Genomic DNA, 16,798 nt, shown 5'->3' on the forward strand with positions numbered 1-16,798 from the left:
TGGGCGGCGCTGTTATTCATTGGAGGGGTCCTGGTAGATGGACCTGCCAAGGGAAAGGCACAGGAACCTGAGCAGTGAGGGTGGTAGAGCCAGGGCTGCAGGGATGCCCTCTGAGGCAACAGTCATGGGTCCCACTGCCAGCATTGGTGTGATTTGTAGCCTGAGGTCGCCTGAGCCAGAGTCACATAGTGGCACTCAAAATACGTTTGCCCAACAAGTAGGTGTGTGGTCTCCTGTCTGGTTGTGTGTCTGTGTGTGTGTGCAGGTGAGTATGTGGTTCCATCTGGTTGTGTGTGCAGGTGTGTGTGTGTGTGTGTGCAGGTGAGGGTGGTCCCTGTCTCTGGTTGTGTGTCTGTGTGTGTGCAGGTGGGGCATGGTGTCCTGTCTGTGGCTGTGTGTCCTTGTGTGTGCACTTGTGTGAGCTGTGCAGGTTGTTTGTGGTCTGTGGCCATGATAGGTTGTGGCTGTGCTTTGCAGTTATTTTGGGTGAGTGACACTTTTGAGTGTTGCTCTAAGATGGTGTGCATGCGCAGTTGTTGAGAGGCCACAGGGGGTGGGAGGTGTTGCTGAGATGCGGTGTGATTGTGGGCTAGGGCGGTCTGAGCTGTGTTCCACGACATGTGCCAGCTGGGGGCAGTGCTTTCCCATGCAGCCAGCCTGTGACAGGCCCCCCCGTTCGTGACGTCTGTGGCTGTTGCTGGTTGGTTTCATGACCTGCACACGTGGCATGTGCGTTGGGGCTCCGTGAGCGTGCAGGACTGTTTGTGGCCCTGGGTCAGCTCCTCTCAGCTGCAACACGGGGACGGCAGGGTAGTGTATGAAGTATCGACTGTATTGAGCTGAGAACAGTCAACTGTTAATAACTAACCCATGAGGGAGGAGATCTGTGACCCGGGGAAAGGAAACCTGTGCTGGAAATGGAAAGCCAGTTACACTGAGCTCTGAACGCTTCACGATTTGATATTTTTGGCTACCAGTTTGGCTCCCCACTTCCTACTCACATGAATGTGTGGTTCTGAAGTCCTGCTGGCAGCAAGGCCTGGCAGGTGCTCTGGGATTTCAGAGGAACCAGGCACAGCGGGCCAGGTCTTCCTGGTCCCCAAGAGCCGACCTGAGCTCTGTGTCCGGTCTTCAGCCTTCTTCTGTGAGATGGAGTTTAGGTGATGTGTGGATACATCCAAAATAGAATTTGAGGAATTTCACTTGAACCTCTATAATCTCACTTTATCATCAGTTTAGTTTACTTTTTGGGGGTGTATAACGTGCTTTGCAAATTCCACAAACACCTGCTGCACAAAAATGTGCCGTAACCATCACGGGGGTCATGTTCCTTTATTCTCCAATGTGGGAAAACCACATTTGTTCCTCTTTGATGATTTAATTTCATGGCCAGGTATTTAATCCTTGAAATCGGCAAATGTCAATAATCAGGGCCCACTGTAACTGAACACTGTAATGAATCAGAATATTTTAACATTTAAGACAGAGCTATTCAGAGTAAGCCAGCTGGGGTGTTCTAGACACACACACTAGCCTCATCATCACATCTGTTTTCAACTGTCATATCAAAATGATGTCTATCTGATTGCTCTCATACCACACCTCCGTCACTCAGCGTTTCTGATTGTTACAGATTTTGTTCAGCCTGTATCCGGATCAAGGAAAGCTCTGGCAGCTGTTGGCCGTGTCACCACTGGAGAACTACTGTATCCACAATCCACTGAGATGGCTGAGACCTCGCGGACTGACCACTGCTAAAGGCTGAGGCGCAGGCTGTCGCCATTCCCACCCACCTCAATTCCGTTTCTCCAGGATGTCTGATGAGAGATGGAGTCTCAGGACAGAGGGGCAGGGAGCTCCAGGGAGACAGTGCTGGGGTTGGTGGGGAGCCCTCCAAGTGAGGAAGGCGGACAGCAGGGCACGTTCCAGCCAGGGCCTGGCTTTCCCTCACTCCTGAATACTCCATCCCTCCCCTGCCCCTTTTGCATTGAGCTGACCTGTCTTCCAGTCCCTGCCAAACTGGCTGTGTCCCCTGGCTCAGACTGCTGCAGCACCTCCTACTGTGCTTGCTCTGGCCCCTTCTTGCCTGCCTCAGAATTTTTAGCTAGAAGTCATACACATCCTGTAGGACAGCAGAAACAGAGGCCAGTGGTGTTTAAGTTTGGAGATGAGTATGCCTTGATTTCTGCAGGCCTTAATTGGAGGGTTCATGTAAATCTAGTGAGACTTCAGCTGTGTTGAGGTTTGCAGTTGCTGTGGCAACTTGTGGTGCACTAGACACTCAGAATTACTGGGCCCCCTGCCAGCTTTCTGCCAGACCTCGTTCTGTGCCCACCCCTCCCACTGGGGTGAGAGATACTTTTCTCCCCTCCTACCTTACCTCAGCTGCAGGGATTCCTACTGTACCCTCTGGCTACCAGCTTTGATCCACTTCCCAAGCAGATGAAGGCCTTTGCTCCTTAGAGGAGATAGAGGCAGTGGGAGAGGGTAAAGTTTGGCATCACTGGTGGATGCTTTCTTGGGACCTTTCCCAGGCTTCCTGTCTTCCTGGGAGCGTCCAATGGGTTTCCTGGAGGAAAAGCCTGCAAGAAGATGTGAACACCTCCATTTGGTGGCTTTCAGGGGTTCCCACGCTCATGCAAGCCCGCACTTGACCTTGAGCAATGTGTGCATTTTCTGGTTGAATCCTGCCTGCTCCTGAACTGCAGTGCTGGCACCTGTCCCGGGAAAGCCCTCTCCCTAGAGTCACCTGTCTCACTCTAGATTTCAGGCGAGTTCTTTCTTCTGCAGCCTCATTCTGGAATCAGGAGTGGGCGGCTAACTGCTGTTTCGCCCGGGCTTTTCTGGATGAAAGGGTGGGAGTGGTGGTTCCCAGTTCTCCAGCCGGGGTCCAGAGCCTCTTGTGGAATGGATGTGGCTAATTAAGGTGTCTGTGCATGAAGGCCCCCGAAGCCCCCATTGCTGCTAGGGCTGCCGGCATCCGTGGAGGGTCCTGGAGAGGTGGGACCCTCCCATGGGGAGCACCAATTGGGTCAGATATTTTTGAAGACGATCATTTAAAAAGGGATTAGTTCAATTAGCTAAATGGCGAGGTGTTTTTTCTTTAGTCTACTTGATAGTCTGAGTGAACTGGACTCTTAGGAAACTGGCTTGCTTTCCTTGCAGTCGCTGTTATCTGTTGCATAGTCTTGTTTTTCGTGGTCCTTCCAGGAAGTCTCACTACACCTTCCCAGGACGCCCTATCCTTCGCCAGCCACCTGCCCAGCAGGGCACCAGTGACAAATGCCTGGCACTTGAGGCTCTCCGGTGAGCTGGGGCGTACTGGTTATGGTTTGTGCTTCCCTCCGCTCGGTGGACGGAGGCACTACCGTTTCAGAAGTACTCCACCTCCGCAGGGTCAGGGCGGTGCTGATGTCAGCTGAGCGCGTGTGCACGTCTTTGTGTATTCCTCATGACTTTAAAGCTGCCTGAGCTTTAGTCAAAGTGTCTCTGTGTGAGACTGGAGAGCTGCGTGATGTTGACAGACTGTTTCTCTTCCCGTGCCCGCCTCTGCATGACCTCCCTGGGTGGGAGAAAGCCAAGACTTCCTCTGCGTTCCTGGCTCCCCTCATCAAGTTCCCAGGACATGGCGCCACCTTCCTGGGCAGAGGGAAGGGGAGACAGTAACCTGCTGCCAGGCTGATCCAAGAACCTCAAGGGGGAGGCTGGATCCTGTCCAGAATCTGTCTTCAGTGGGACTCAGAAAGGAGGGGGAGGCTTCGGGGAACACTGGCACCCAAAGCTATCAGTGCGTAGAGATCCCAGAGAAGCACAGCAGCATCGCGCACTCAGATGAGTGGTCACCTCTGTCCTGTGTTCATCCCACCCAGGACCCAGTGTGTCTCCTTTATTCCAGGACATTTTTGCCGCGTTCCTTCCCAAGCAGCCTGAGTGCACCAGGCCCCACGCACGCACGCATGCATGGCCCCACGCACTCACTGACGCAGCACGCCCCCATGCACGGACGCGCGCACGCACTCAAGGCCCCATGCAATCACTGACGAACGCACGCACGGCCCCACGCACTCACGCACGCACTCACTGATGCAGCACGCCCCTACGCAGGCACGGCCCCATGCACGGACGCGCGCACGCACTCATGGCCCCATGCAATCACTGACGAACGCACGCACGGCCCCACGCACTCACGACGCAAGCACGCCCCTATGCACGCACGCAACCCCTACGCACGGCCCCACACACTCACTGACGCACGCATGGCCGCACGTACTCACTGACGCAGCACGCCCCTACACAGGCACGGCCCCACGCAAGCACGCAAGCCCCACGCACGGATGAGTGCACGCACGCACGGCCCCACGCACGCATGCATGCACGGTCCCACGCACTCACGGACGCACGCACGCAAGCCCCACGCACTCACGGACGCACGCACGCACGGCCCCACGCACTCACACACGCATGGCCCCACACACTGACGCATGCACGGTCCCACGCACGGACGCACGCACGGCCCCACGCACTCACTGACGCATGCACGGCCCCACGCAATCACGGCCCTACGCACGGTCTCACGGACGCACGCACGCACGGCCCCACGCACTCACTGACGCATGCACGGCCCCTCGCCCTCACTGACGCATGCACGGCCCTACACACGGCCCCACGCACTCACGGACGCACGCACGCACGGCCCCACGCACTCACGGACGCACGCACGCACGGCCCCACGCAATCACGGACGCATGCACGCACGGGCCCACGCACCACGCATGCACGGCCCTACGCACGGTCCCACGCACTCACGGACGCATGCACGCACGGCCCCACGCACTCACGGCTCCACGCACTTACGGCCGCACGCAGGCACGGCCCCACGCACGCACGGCCGCACGCACGCAAGCCCCACGCAATCACGGACGCATGCACGCAAGCCCCACGCATTCACGGACGCACGCACGACCCCACGCACTCACGGACGCATGCACGGCCCTACGCACGGTCCCACGCACTCACGGATGGACGCACGCACGCAAGCCCCACGCACTGACGCACGCTCGCACGGCCCCACGCACTTACGGACGCACGCACGCACCGCCCCACGCAATCACGGACGCATGCACGCACGGCCCCACACACCACGCATGCACGGCCCTACGCACGGTTCCACGCACTCACGGACGCATGCACGCACGGCCCCACGCACTCACGGACGCACGCACGGCTCCACGCACTTACGGCCCCACGCACGCACGGCCGCACGCACGCAAGCCCCACGCAATCACGGACGCATGCACGCAAGCCCCACGCATTCACGGACGCACGCACGACCCCACGCACTCACTGACGCACGCACGGCCCCACGCACTCACGGACGCATGCACGGCCCTACGCACGGTCCCACGCACTCACGGACGGACGCACGCACGCAAGCCCCACGCACTGACGCACGCTCGCACGGCCCCACGCACTCACGGACGCACGCACGGCCCCACGCACTCACGCACGCACGGCCCCTCGCACTCACGCACGGCCCCACGCACGCACGGCCCCACGCACTTACAGACGCACGCACGCACGGCCCCACGCACTCACACACGCATGGCCCCACACACTGACGCATGCACGGCCCTCCGCACGGTCCCACGCACGGACGCACGCACGACCCCACGAACTCACTGACGCACGCACGGCCCCACGCACTCACGGACGCATGCACGGCCCTACGCACGGTCCCACGCACTCACGGACGGACGCACGCACGCAAGCCCCACGCACTGACGCACGCTCGCACGGCCCCACGCACTCACGGACGCACGCATGGCCCCACGCACTTACGGACGCACGCACGCACGGCCCCACGCACGTACGCACGCACGGCCCCACGCACTCACTGACGCACGCACGGCCCCACGCACTCAGTGACGCACGCACGGCCACTCGCACTCACTGACGCATGCACGGCCCCACGCAGTCACGCATGCACGGCCCTACGCACGGTCCCACGCACTCACGGACGCACGCACGCAGGCCCCACGCACTCACGCATGCACGGCCCGACGCACGGTCCCACGCAGTCATGGACGCACGCACGCCCCACGCACGGCCGCACGCACGCACGGCCTCACGCAGTACGGCCCCACGCACGCACGCAAGCACCACGCACGGCCCCACGCACTCATGCACGCACGGCCGCACGCATGGCCCCACGCACCCACGGCCCTACGCACGGTCCCACGCAGTCACGGCCGCACGCACGCACGGCCCCACGCACTTACGGACGCACGCACGCACGGCCCCACGCACGCAAGCCCCACGCACTCACGGCCGCACGCACGGCTGCACGCACTCACTGACGCACGCGCGGCCCCACGCACTCACTGACGCATGCACGGCCGCACGCACTCACGCATGCACGCATGCACGGCCCTACGCACGGTCCCTCGCACTCACGGACGCAAGCACGCAAGCCCCACGCACGCACGGACGCACGCACGAACGGCCCCACGCACTCACGGACGCACGCACGCACGGCCCCACGCACGCACGCAAGCCCCACGAACTCACGGACGCACGGCCCCACGCTCGCAAGCACCATGCACGGCCCCACGCACGCACGCACGGCCGCACGTACTCACTGACGCACGCACGGCCCCACGCACTCACTGACGCATCACGGCCCCACGCACTCACGCATGCACGGCCCTACGCACGGCACCACGCACTCACGGACGCACGCACGCATGGCCCCTCGCACTTACTGACGCACGCACGGCCCCACGCACTCACGCATGCACACATGCTCGGCCCTACGCACAGTCCCACCCAGTCACGGACGCACGCACGCACGCAAGCCCCACGCACTCACGGACGCACGCACGCACGGCCCCACGCACGCACGCACGCAAGCACCACGCATGGCCCCACGCACTCACGCACTCACACACGCACGGCCCCAGGCCTGAGTCTGTGTCAGCAGAGGGCCGGCCGGCCTGCGTTTCTTGGCAGCAGTGGGGCCGGGCTCTCTTACCTGTTCCCAGCGTGGGCTTCGAGTCTGGAAGAAGAAAATCATGGAGGCAGCAGGGTTGACAGGGGCGCCATGGCTCGTCCTCCAGCCGCCATGAGGGCTGACTGGAGCCTGCAGCAGGCTCCTTGGAAAAGGGCAGTTTTCCCAGAGGGCACAGCGGTTTCTGGAAACTCAGGGATGCCCTCAGAGGACCCTGGGCTTCGGGAAAGCTGCAGGCCTGAGCCTGCCTGGGGAGCCGGGACGCCAGCTGGGCCGCCCCCCTCCCCGCTCCGAGCCAGGGGGCCTGCGGTGAGGGGAGGGGCTGACCTCCGAGTCTGCTGTGTCAGCTCAGCAGTCGCGGGGTCTGTTTTAGAAGCAACTGCAGCACCCGAAGTTCTCTGTCCCCGAATTGTTGTCTGAGGGAGGCCTGTCCGAGGCTGCCAGGGTCTGGAGCCCATGAAGGAAGCCAGCAGACCTCTCCAGGCAGGTCAGTCAGGGGCGCCCCACCCTTTCCCTCCCTTCTGTCTCCTTTTCCTCTTGTGATGCGTTTTCTACCCAGCCTGGGCTCTCAGAACGTGCCGACTGTGCATTCAGAGGGGGGAGAAAACGCTGTTCCCCCCACTCCCCGCCCCGGGTTCTCCAACCAGGGCCCTGCAGGCTGGACACGAAGGACAGGCTACTGGTGTATTTCATGTAAGCGTTGCCTGACGAGGAGCAGCCGAGCTTGGCGTTTCTGTGCTGGGTTTGATGAGAGTGGAGAGTCGTGACACGCGTGGTAGGACAGGCGCGCATGAGCAAGGGCAGGAAACGGGCCGGGAGGCCCTGGGGATGCCTGTTCATTCGGTCCCTCTTGCCGTCTTGGCCTCCCTCCGTCTTTGGAGCTGCGGATGCGCCCTTCTTCCGGTGTGGGGGCACCTCTCTCATGAGGGTCACGACCCGCTTCAGGCGGTTAGGTCCTGGATGGGGGCGGAGGTGTGGGTATTGGGAAAGGCGGGAAGATTGTGTTGATGGCCAAGGGCGTGGAGCACTGTCAGGAGGGTGTGCATCTGGCGGGCGATGGGGACATGGGCTTCCTCCTGCCTGCTTTGCGGTTCTCCTTGACACGCCCCGAGCCGTGAACCTCAGCAGCCGCATGGACTCCACGCTGCTGCAGGTGGACCTGGCAGGGGCACTAGTGGCCAGCAGGCCCAGTCGTCCTGGGAGGGAAGAGCACATCGTGGTGGAGCTGACCCAGGCAGACGCTTCGGGCTTCAGGCGGTGGCGGCCACAGCAGGTGATGCTGGTCATTTATTCGAAAGCAATGGTGAAATCCCGTTTCCTCTCACTGTAAATTGAGTTTCCTCTTGAATCGGTTTCACGGGGAGCCACAGGCGAAGACACCATTCTTAGTCGATCCATGGGCCTTTCTTATCGTTTGCTTTGTTTTTGAAATTCTTTTTTTTCCATTTCTCTAAATTATTTGTAAAACTTATGCCATTTTAGTAAAATCAGGCTTGCAAATGCTTTACTCAAAATCATCTTGTTGGGCCATCTGGGAGACACACATTTGAAAGTAGATTGTGTGTGTGTGTGTGTGTGTGGATTTTTTTTTGTGTGTGTTAAGTCTGCGCCTTATGCATGGTTGTGGAGACACTTCCACAGCAGTCACTATGTTTGTGGACACTTGCTGAGACAGTGCGTAGCTTCTTAGCTGCTGTGTCTGTTTGGGCCTTTGCTTAGCCTTGTCTGTGAGCCTTGTCAAGCCTTCATTCACATCCTGCAAAGGCAGCCAGGAAGTGGTATCCGTCATGACGGCCCAGAGCCTAGACTCCAGAGGCAGGGCCCCTTCCATCGAGCCTGACTCCCCGGGCCCTGGCCTCGGAGGCTGCATTGGGTCATCACGGCGACATCTGCATGGAAGTCATATCCCTGGTTCGTGGACGTTCCCTGTAATAACTGGGAGAAGGAGAGCCTGCTGTACACAGGCTGTGTCTCCTGGAGCATCTGAGGAATGAATGCACCTTACTTTTTCCTGCCTTGCACAGCATGGTCCACAGAGCAAAGTTCATGATGAATTAGGATGCACTGTCCTGGACCACGGCTGATGCAGCATCAATGTTCTACACCCCTTTCCCTGGCCAGGGTCTTGGGCGTCGACTTGGTTCACCTGTGAAGAGCCCATCCCCCTGGCAAGGGGCCACTTGGTGATGAGACCTGAGCCTGGTCTAGAGAAGGGCAGAATCCTAAGCAGCCGGCGGTTGCACTGCCTTCCCAGCACTTGCATGTTAATAGCCCAGATGAAATAAGCTGTATGGCGCCTCCCTGCTCTCTCGGGCGGCCCTTCCCAACATGCTGATGCACCCAAAATGCCCACAGGCAAATCCAGCACCAGAAACACGGGGAACACAAGACATCTTTACGAAAGGACTTTTTTCCCCCAGATATCCTCTTTGCAAACACTGACGTACTTAAAAGGAACTCCTGTTCTCTCAGGTGTGTGCATCTCTGCTTTGACTAGTTTCAGAGTTTCTGTTTTCAGTGTCCTTTGTGATTTGTGGGTGAGATTCCCATCTTCCCATCGAGAGTCCCCCTCCCTCCCCAGGCTGCCTCCCCAGCTGGTCACCCCCACGAACCTCAGCCTCAGGGGCAAGAACGTGCAAGGCAGGGCTGGCTGCAGCGAATGAGGCTTCCCCCTGGGACCCTCCGGTGCAGGGCTCCTGTGCACAGGCTGTGGAAGGTTTTCTGAGGGTGGGTTTGTTGCCTCCAGGTTGCAAGTAGTTGCAGAAGCAGGTCTCGGGACTCAGAGCCCTCAGAGAGTTCTCCACGTCTCTAGTAACTTGTAGTAATTCATTTTTTAAATTAAAAAAATTATATTAAATGTTTTTAGAGTAGGGGTCTCACTCTGTTGCCCAGGCTGGAGTGTGGTGGTGTGATCACAACTCATTGTAACTGAACTCCTATGTTTGGGATCCTCCTGCCTCAGCCCCTAAGTGGCTGGGATGGCAAGTAGATGCCACCAGGCCTGGCTGATTTAAATTGTGTGTGTGTGTGTGTGTGTGTTTGTGTAGACAGGGGTCTTGTTCTGTTGCCCAGGCTGATCTTGAAGTCTAGGCCTCAAGTGATCCTCCCACCTTGGCCTCCCAAAGTGTTGGCATCACAGGCGTGAGCTACTGCATCTGGTATGATTTATTAAATCACTATTTACTACTATGCCTTTTGTAGTTTGGTATACAAATTCTGCATTTTTAAAAAAGATTTCATTTTACTACATCAAATCTAAGAATCTTTTTTTTTTTTTGAGACGGAGTTTCGCTCTTGTTACCCAGGCTGGCGTGCAATGGCACGATCTCGGCTCACTGCAACCTCCGCCTCCTGGGTTCAGGCAAATCTCCTGCCTCAGCCTCCCGAGTAGCTGGGATTACAGGCACGCGCCACCATGCCCAGCTAATTTTTTGTATTTTTAGTAGAGACGGGGTTTCACCATGTTGACCAGGATGGTCTTGATCTCTTGACCTCGTGATCCACCCGCCTTGGCCTCCCAAAGTGCTGGGATTACAGGCATGAGCCACCGCACCCGGCCATGAATCATTTTTTTTTAAAGAAAAACAAAGCTCTCCAAATTATGGAAATTCCCAGCTCCAAACCACCTGCACTGGCTCCTAACATCAGAAATGTGGGAGCCCAAGTAAAGATGGACCCCATTCCTTTCTTTCTCCTTTTCTTATTTGAAACAAATACCTAAACAGAGCAGTGCCAGATGCCAGAGGGTGTCTCAGGTGAGAAACCTCACCATGGCTTTATGCTTTCACTTGTACAGGTCACTCACAACTGGACAGTGTATTTAAATCCGAGGAGAAGTGAGCGCTCGGTGATGAGCAGGACCTTTGAGGTACTGAGCAGGTGGGTTCTCAGTGATGAGGTCTGGGGGCAGGCTTTCTGGGACACAGTGGTTTAAAGGCGTCTAAGCAGCAGGACACTGAATTTCGGCCCACACAGCACCAGGTCAGCACTGGGCTTGGACTCGGCCCTCATGCTGTGTAGGCAGTGAGCTCAAAGGCTGTGGGAGGGCGTCGCAGCCATGGGTGTCGGGATGTAAGAGGGTTGACTGCAGAAGCCACTTTGAAACAAATGCTGTTTTTTGGTTGACGTTTTAATTTCATTAATATCAAGAAGCTGTACAATGGAGAATTCTAGGAAATTTAGGATTCTTCTTCCTTAATGAATGCCATTTTATATTCAGCCTGTACCTTTAGTTGCTGTATTAGATGGCTAAGGCTGCCATCTCGAAGCATCACACACTGGGTGGCTGAAATGTCATTCATTGCTTGCTTGTAATTCTAGAGGCTGCATGTCCTGGGTCAAGGTATCGACCGGCTGCTCGCCTCGCTTACAGGCGGCCACCCCTCTGTGCGTGCCTGTCTGACCTCTCCCTGTTTGGACGCCGGTCCCCCTGGATTAGGAGTCAGCCCCATAACCTCATTTAAACTCCCTGTCCTCATGAAAGACCCCACCTCCACCTACAGTCCCATTTGGAGGTACTCGGGGTTAGGACTTCAACGAAGAAATTGTTTTTGGAGGAACGGGATATAATTCAGGCCATAAAACATACTGACTGGACTTGAAAACACTGCTTCAGTGCTGCCCACAGACCTGAGGTCACTTGCAGGATTTTTGTCTGTAGTGCGGTTCCCACTCTCGGGGACTGCAGTTCAAATAGCTGGCTTTACTCTTAGCAGGTAACGTGGTTGGGCATGGTGGAGAGCAGGAAGAGGCAGGTCAGTGGCTGGCGTCTTCTGTGCAGGCTCGTACCAATGTCAGTGATGCCACAGGAGGCTAAGGGGCCTGCTTGGACTGACTGGGCTTGGCCATGGGGAGGCTGCGTCCTGTGTCTCTCGCCATGGGCCGTTGCTCACGGCTCTTCCAGCTGTGAGGTCGGGCATGGGGCTGAATCGTTCAGAGGTCCACTTGGACTCTGGTAAATGGCATGGCTGATACAGAGGGAGGTCCCCTAGCTGTTGACCTGGATTTGTTCCCCTTATGAACTGTAAGGTCGTTGCTTCATTCTGCAGAGAGACGGTGTCCATCAGCATCCGGGCCTCCCTCCAGCAGACCCAGGCTGTGCCTCTTTTGATGGCTCATCAGTACCTCCCCGCAAGTGTGGAAGCCCAAGTGACCATTGCAACGGCCATCCTTGCGGGCGTCTATGTGCTGATCATATTTGAGGTAAGTTTCATGCCTGCTCCCGTGACCCGTCTGGACCCACAGTTGGGGAGGCTTGAGACCTGTGAGACGATCTGGATGGGCTCGGTCCTGGCTCCTGAATCAGATTGGATGAGCATAATCATTCCTGAAGATTGGCGGGTCCTTCTCTTTAGGTAGAAAGGGAACCGTACAGGAGTAGTTGGTGAATCTTGACAACTGACGTGAGCAGGATGGGTTTTGGGAGCAGAAGTGTATCTGAGAAAACAATGCACTTACACAGCGTTCTACCCTCTCTTTGCTGCTCACCCCAAGTGTGACCTTGAAGGAACTCAGAGTCTGCATCTGTGTGCTGGATGTGCTCATTTGCACGCACCTGCACCGTGCGATTGTGTGTGTGAGGGACACAGATGCCCAGGGCTGTGTGCTTGGAGGGGTTATCTGATGTGTCTACCAGCTTGGCTCGTGTGCATTTCTGTCTGTGATCTTCAGTCTGGTCAGTTTGCTGTTTCTGGGAAGTCGTAAGTGTGGCTCTGCCTTCAACAGCATGAAGCAACGTGCAAACCCTTCCTGGGCTGGCAGGTGCGTTGTTGATTTAACTATGAAACCAGACTTCCCCACAACTCAGACAGGAGCCTGGAAGGTTGGCGCATGGTGTGACCGTTAGAGGCACATCCCAGTGAGCTTGGGACAGGTCTGAGAAATATACCTGGGGATGTCGAGGAGATGGCAGGGTGGAGGAGTGGCCAGGAAAGCTCCAGAACTTGCCCGCAGTTGTTGAGTCCACCTGCTGAGGACTGATGACCCAGTAAGTTGAGCCTTAAGTGTCTAACAAGGGCCGTTCACAGGATTGTTATTATGTCTCTTATGTTCTAGAACAGTTTTCCCTCCATTTTCTATCCATATCAATATTATTATTGTTTGACGGTTCCCATGACCACTCTGTGATTTGCTACAGCAACTCGCAGACGCAGGCAGCTGTCCTCTGGGCTGTGGCTTATTGCCATGCTGGGTAGCAGAAACCTGCTGAGCCTGGACGAAGCCAGGAGTAGGCTTCTTAGAGGTCTTCTCTCCCAGGAGGGCCCACACAGAGCACGCGCCTCCCTCCAGCAGATAGAGACAGACATGTGCAGTGTTTCTGTCTGGGGCAGCCTGCTGCAGACTGAGTTTTGGTCAGATCTGGCTAGACAGTGGCCCTCAGCCGACCAAGATCCCAACTCCTGGAAGGCAAACAGGTGCATACTATTTATATATCACATTGTATACAGCCTGGGCACGCAGGTACAGCAGGACGTATCACATTGTATACAGCCTGGGCACGCAGGTACAGCAGGACGTATCACATTGTATACAGCCTGGGCACGCAGGTACAGCAGAAAGTATCACATTGTGTACAGCCTGGGCACGCAGGTACAGCAGGACGTATCACGTTGTATACAGCCTGGGCACGCAGGTACAGCAGGACGTATCACGTTGTATACAGCCTGGGCACGCAGGTACAGCAGGACGTATCACGTTGTATACAGCCTGGGCACGCAGGTACAGCAGGACGTATCACGTTGTATACAGCCTGGGCACGCAGGTACAGCAGGACGTATCGCGTTGTATACAGCCTGGGCACGCAGGTACAGCAGGACGTATCGCGTTGTATACAGCCTGGGCACGCAGGTACAGCAGGACGTATCGCGTTGTATACAGCCTGGGCACGCAGGTACAGCAGGACGTATCGCGTTGTATACAGCCTGGGCACGCAGGTACAGCAGGACGTATCGCGTTGTATACAGCCTGGGCACGCAGGTACAGCAGGACGTATCGCGTTGTATACAGCCTGGGCACGCAGGTACAGCAGGACGTATCGCGTTGTATACAGCCTGGGCACGCAGGTACAGCAGGACGTATCGCGTTGTATACAGCCTGGGCAGGCAGGTACAGCAGGACGTATCACATTGTATACAGCCTGGGCACGCAGGTACAGCAGAAAGTATCACATTGTGTACAGCCTGGGCACGCAGGTACAGCAGGACGTATCACGTTGTGTACAGCCTGGGCAGGCAGGTACAGCAGGACGTATCACGTTGTGTACAGCCTGGGCAGGCAGGTACAGCAGGACGTATCACGTTGTGTACAGCCTGGGCAGGCAGGTACAGCAGGACGTATCACATTGTATACAGCCTGGGCAGGCAGGTACAGCAGAAAGTATCACATTGTGTACAGCCTGGGCACGCAGGTACAGCAGGACGTATCATGTTGTGTACAGCCTGGGCAGGCAGGTACAGCAGGACGTATCACGTTGTGTACAGCCTGGGCAGGCAGGTACAGCAGGACGTATCACCTTGTATACAGCCTGGGCAGGCAGGTACAGCAGGACGTATCACGTTGTATACAGCCTGGGCAGGCAGGTACGGCAGGACGTATCACGTTGTATACAGCCTGGGCACGCAGGTACGGCAGGACGTATCACGTTGTATACAGCCTGGACACGCAGGTACGGCAGGACGTATCACATTGTATACAGCCTGGGCACGCAGGTACGGCAGAAAGTATCACATTGTATACAGCCTGGGCACGCAGGTACGGCAGAAAGTATCACATTGTATATACAGCCTTGGCACGCAGGTACGGCAGGACGTATCACATTGTATACAGCCTGGGCACGCAGGTACAGCAGGACGTATCACATTGTATACAGCCTGGGCACGCAGGTACGGCAGAAAGTATCACATTGTATACAGCCTGGGCACGCAGGTACGGCAGAAAGTATCACATTGTATATACAGCCTTGGCACGCAGGTACAGCAGGACGTATCACATTGTATACAGCCTGGGCACGCAGGTACAGCAGGACGTATCACATTGTATACAGCCTGGGCACGCAGGTACGGCAGAAAGTATCACATTGTATATACAGCCTTGGCACGCAGGTACAGCAGGACGTATCACATTGTATACAGCCTGGGCACGCAGGTACAGCAGGACGTATCACATTGTATACAGCCTGGGGACGCAGATACAGCAGAAAGTATCACATTGTATATACAGCCTGGGCACGCAGGTACAGCAGAAAGTATCACATTGTATATACAGCCTGGGCACGCAGGTACAGCAGGACGTGTCACATTGTATACAGCCTGGACACGCAGGTACAGCAGAAAGTGTCACATTGTATACAGCCTGGGCCCGCAGGTACAGCAGAAAGTATCACATTGTATACAGCCTGGGCACGCAGGTACAGCAGGACGTATCACATTGTATACAGCCTGGACATGCAGGTACAGCAGAAAGTGTCACATTGTATACAGCCTGGGCTTGCAGGTACAGCAGGACACACTGTCCTGGGCCCACAAGACAGCCTTCTCCTGGGTACCGAGGGAACAGTCCTGAAGCTGAGTACCCAGAAGCAGCCAAGGGCCCTTCTAAAGTGGCATCCTCAGGCCAGGCAAAGTCTGTACTGCATCACCATCTAGTTGTCAAATCCTATTCTGTTGTTCTGCAGAATACTTTATACCCTGGATTCAGCTGCTGTGTTCCTCATGGGATGACTTAGCTGCTCTGTCCTGTTTCCTACAGACTATAACTGAGATCTCAAGCTTCAGGTTCCACTTTGGGGCACCCATGCTTCACAGGTGTATAGGGGTCTGGACTGCATCCAGGAGGAAGACCCTGTGTCTGGATGTCCTGCTTTCAGGGGTGAAGAGAATGCCCAGGGAGTTGCAGTAGTGGAGAAAGGTGCCCAGCTCCCTGCCACCTCTTTTAATAATTTTAATACCCACCGGGGCTGACTGCTTGCCTGGGATAAATCCTTATTCTGTAATGATCAACTTTCATAGTATGAGCTGTTGTTGCCTTAGTAACTTCCAGTGGTGTCCACTGGGTTCATTTAGTTTCTCTCTTCCCCTTTTTTACTACTATTTTGCAATTATAGATTTAATAAATTCATTGTGCTTTTCTTAGTCATTATTAATTTAAAAATACAATACAATGCCAATTATTTTTAATGGGCTTATCTGTTCTGGGGTTTTCTCACCTTTTTTGTAAAATTGTTCATCCTTCGAAAATTACGTAATTTGCAAAGCTTTCTTAATTTTCATTAATTAATGGTCGTTATTATTAGTCATTTAGAAAAAAACCATCCCCTTCTCTACCAAAAGCTGTCTCTAGATTGTAAAAGTCCTATAAAGAGGCCAGTTCGACATGGTTTCTACCCTCGCAGAAACAAAAAGCAGAGGTCACAGTTCAGAAACCAGCCACACACAGAAGGGAACGTGGTGGGGGTCTCAGGAAGTATGGCAGGGTCTCAGGAAGGGCCTTGGGGGCCATGACAGGGTCTCAGGAAATGTGGCAGGGTCTCAGGAAGGGCCTTGTTGAGTGTGGCAGGGTCTCAGGAAGGGCCTTGGGGGACATGACAGGGTCTCAGGGAGTGTGGCAGGGTCTCTGGAAGAGCCTCGGAGGACATGACAGTGTCTCAGGGAGTCTGGCAGGGTCTCAGGGAGTGTGGCAGGGTCTCAGGAAGAGCCTCGGAGGACATGACAGTGTCTTAGGGAGTCTGGCAGGGTCTCAGGGAGTGTGGCAGGGTCTCAGGAAGAGCCTTGGAGGACATGACAGTGTCTCAGGGAG

General features: G+C 56.0%; 1 protein-coding gene across 22 annotated transcripts in view; it reads left to right on the forward strand.

Annotated features, from left to right (window-relative positions):
• OCA2 (OCA2 melanosomal transmembrane protein) overlaps positions 1-16,798 on the forward strand; it is a 431,394-nt gene that overhangs the window by 48,090 nt on the left and 366,506 nt on the right. For all 22 annotated transcript variants that reach the window (XR_013536485.1, XR_008482351.2, XR_013536487.1 and 19 more), the window contains 4 exons: positions 1,634-1,706; positions 8,119-8,279; positions 10,803-10,885; positions 12,055-12,208. Coding sequence is in view for 15 of the 22 variants with exons in the window: in XM_054258175.2 (XP_054114150.2) it covers positions 1,634-1,706; positions 8,119-8,279; positions 10,803-10,885; positions 12,055-12,208 (471 nt within the window). In the remaining 7 variants the exon portion in view is untranslated. The remainder of the gene's footprint in view (positions 1-1,633; positions 1,707-8,118; positions 8,280-10,802; positions 10,886-12,054; positions 12,209-16,798) is intronic.

The sequence above is a fragment of the Callithrix jacchus genome, chromosome 6 (assembly GCF_049354715.1).
Source record: "Callithrix jacchus isolate 240 chromosome 6, calJac240_pri, whole genome shotgun sequence".
NCBI lineage: Eukaryota > Metazoa > Chordata > Mammalia > Primates > Cebidae > Callithrix > Callithrix jacchus.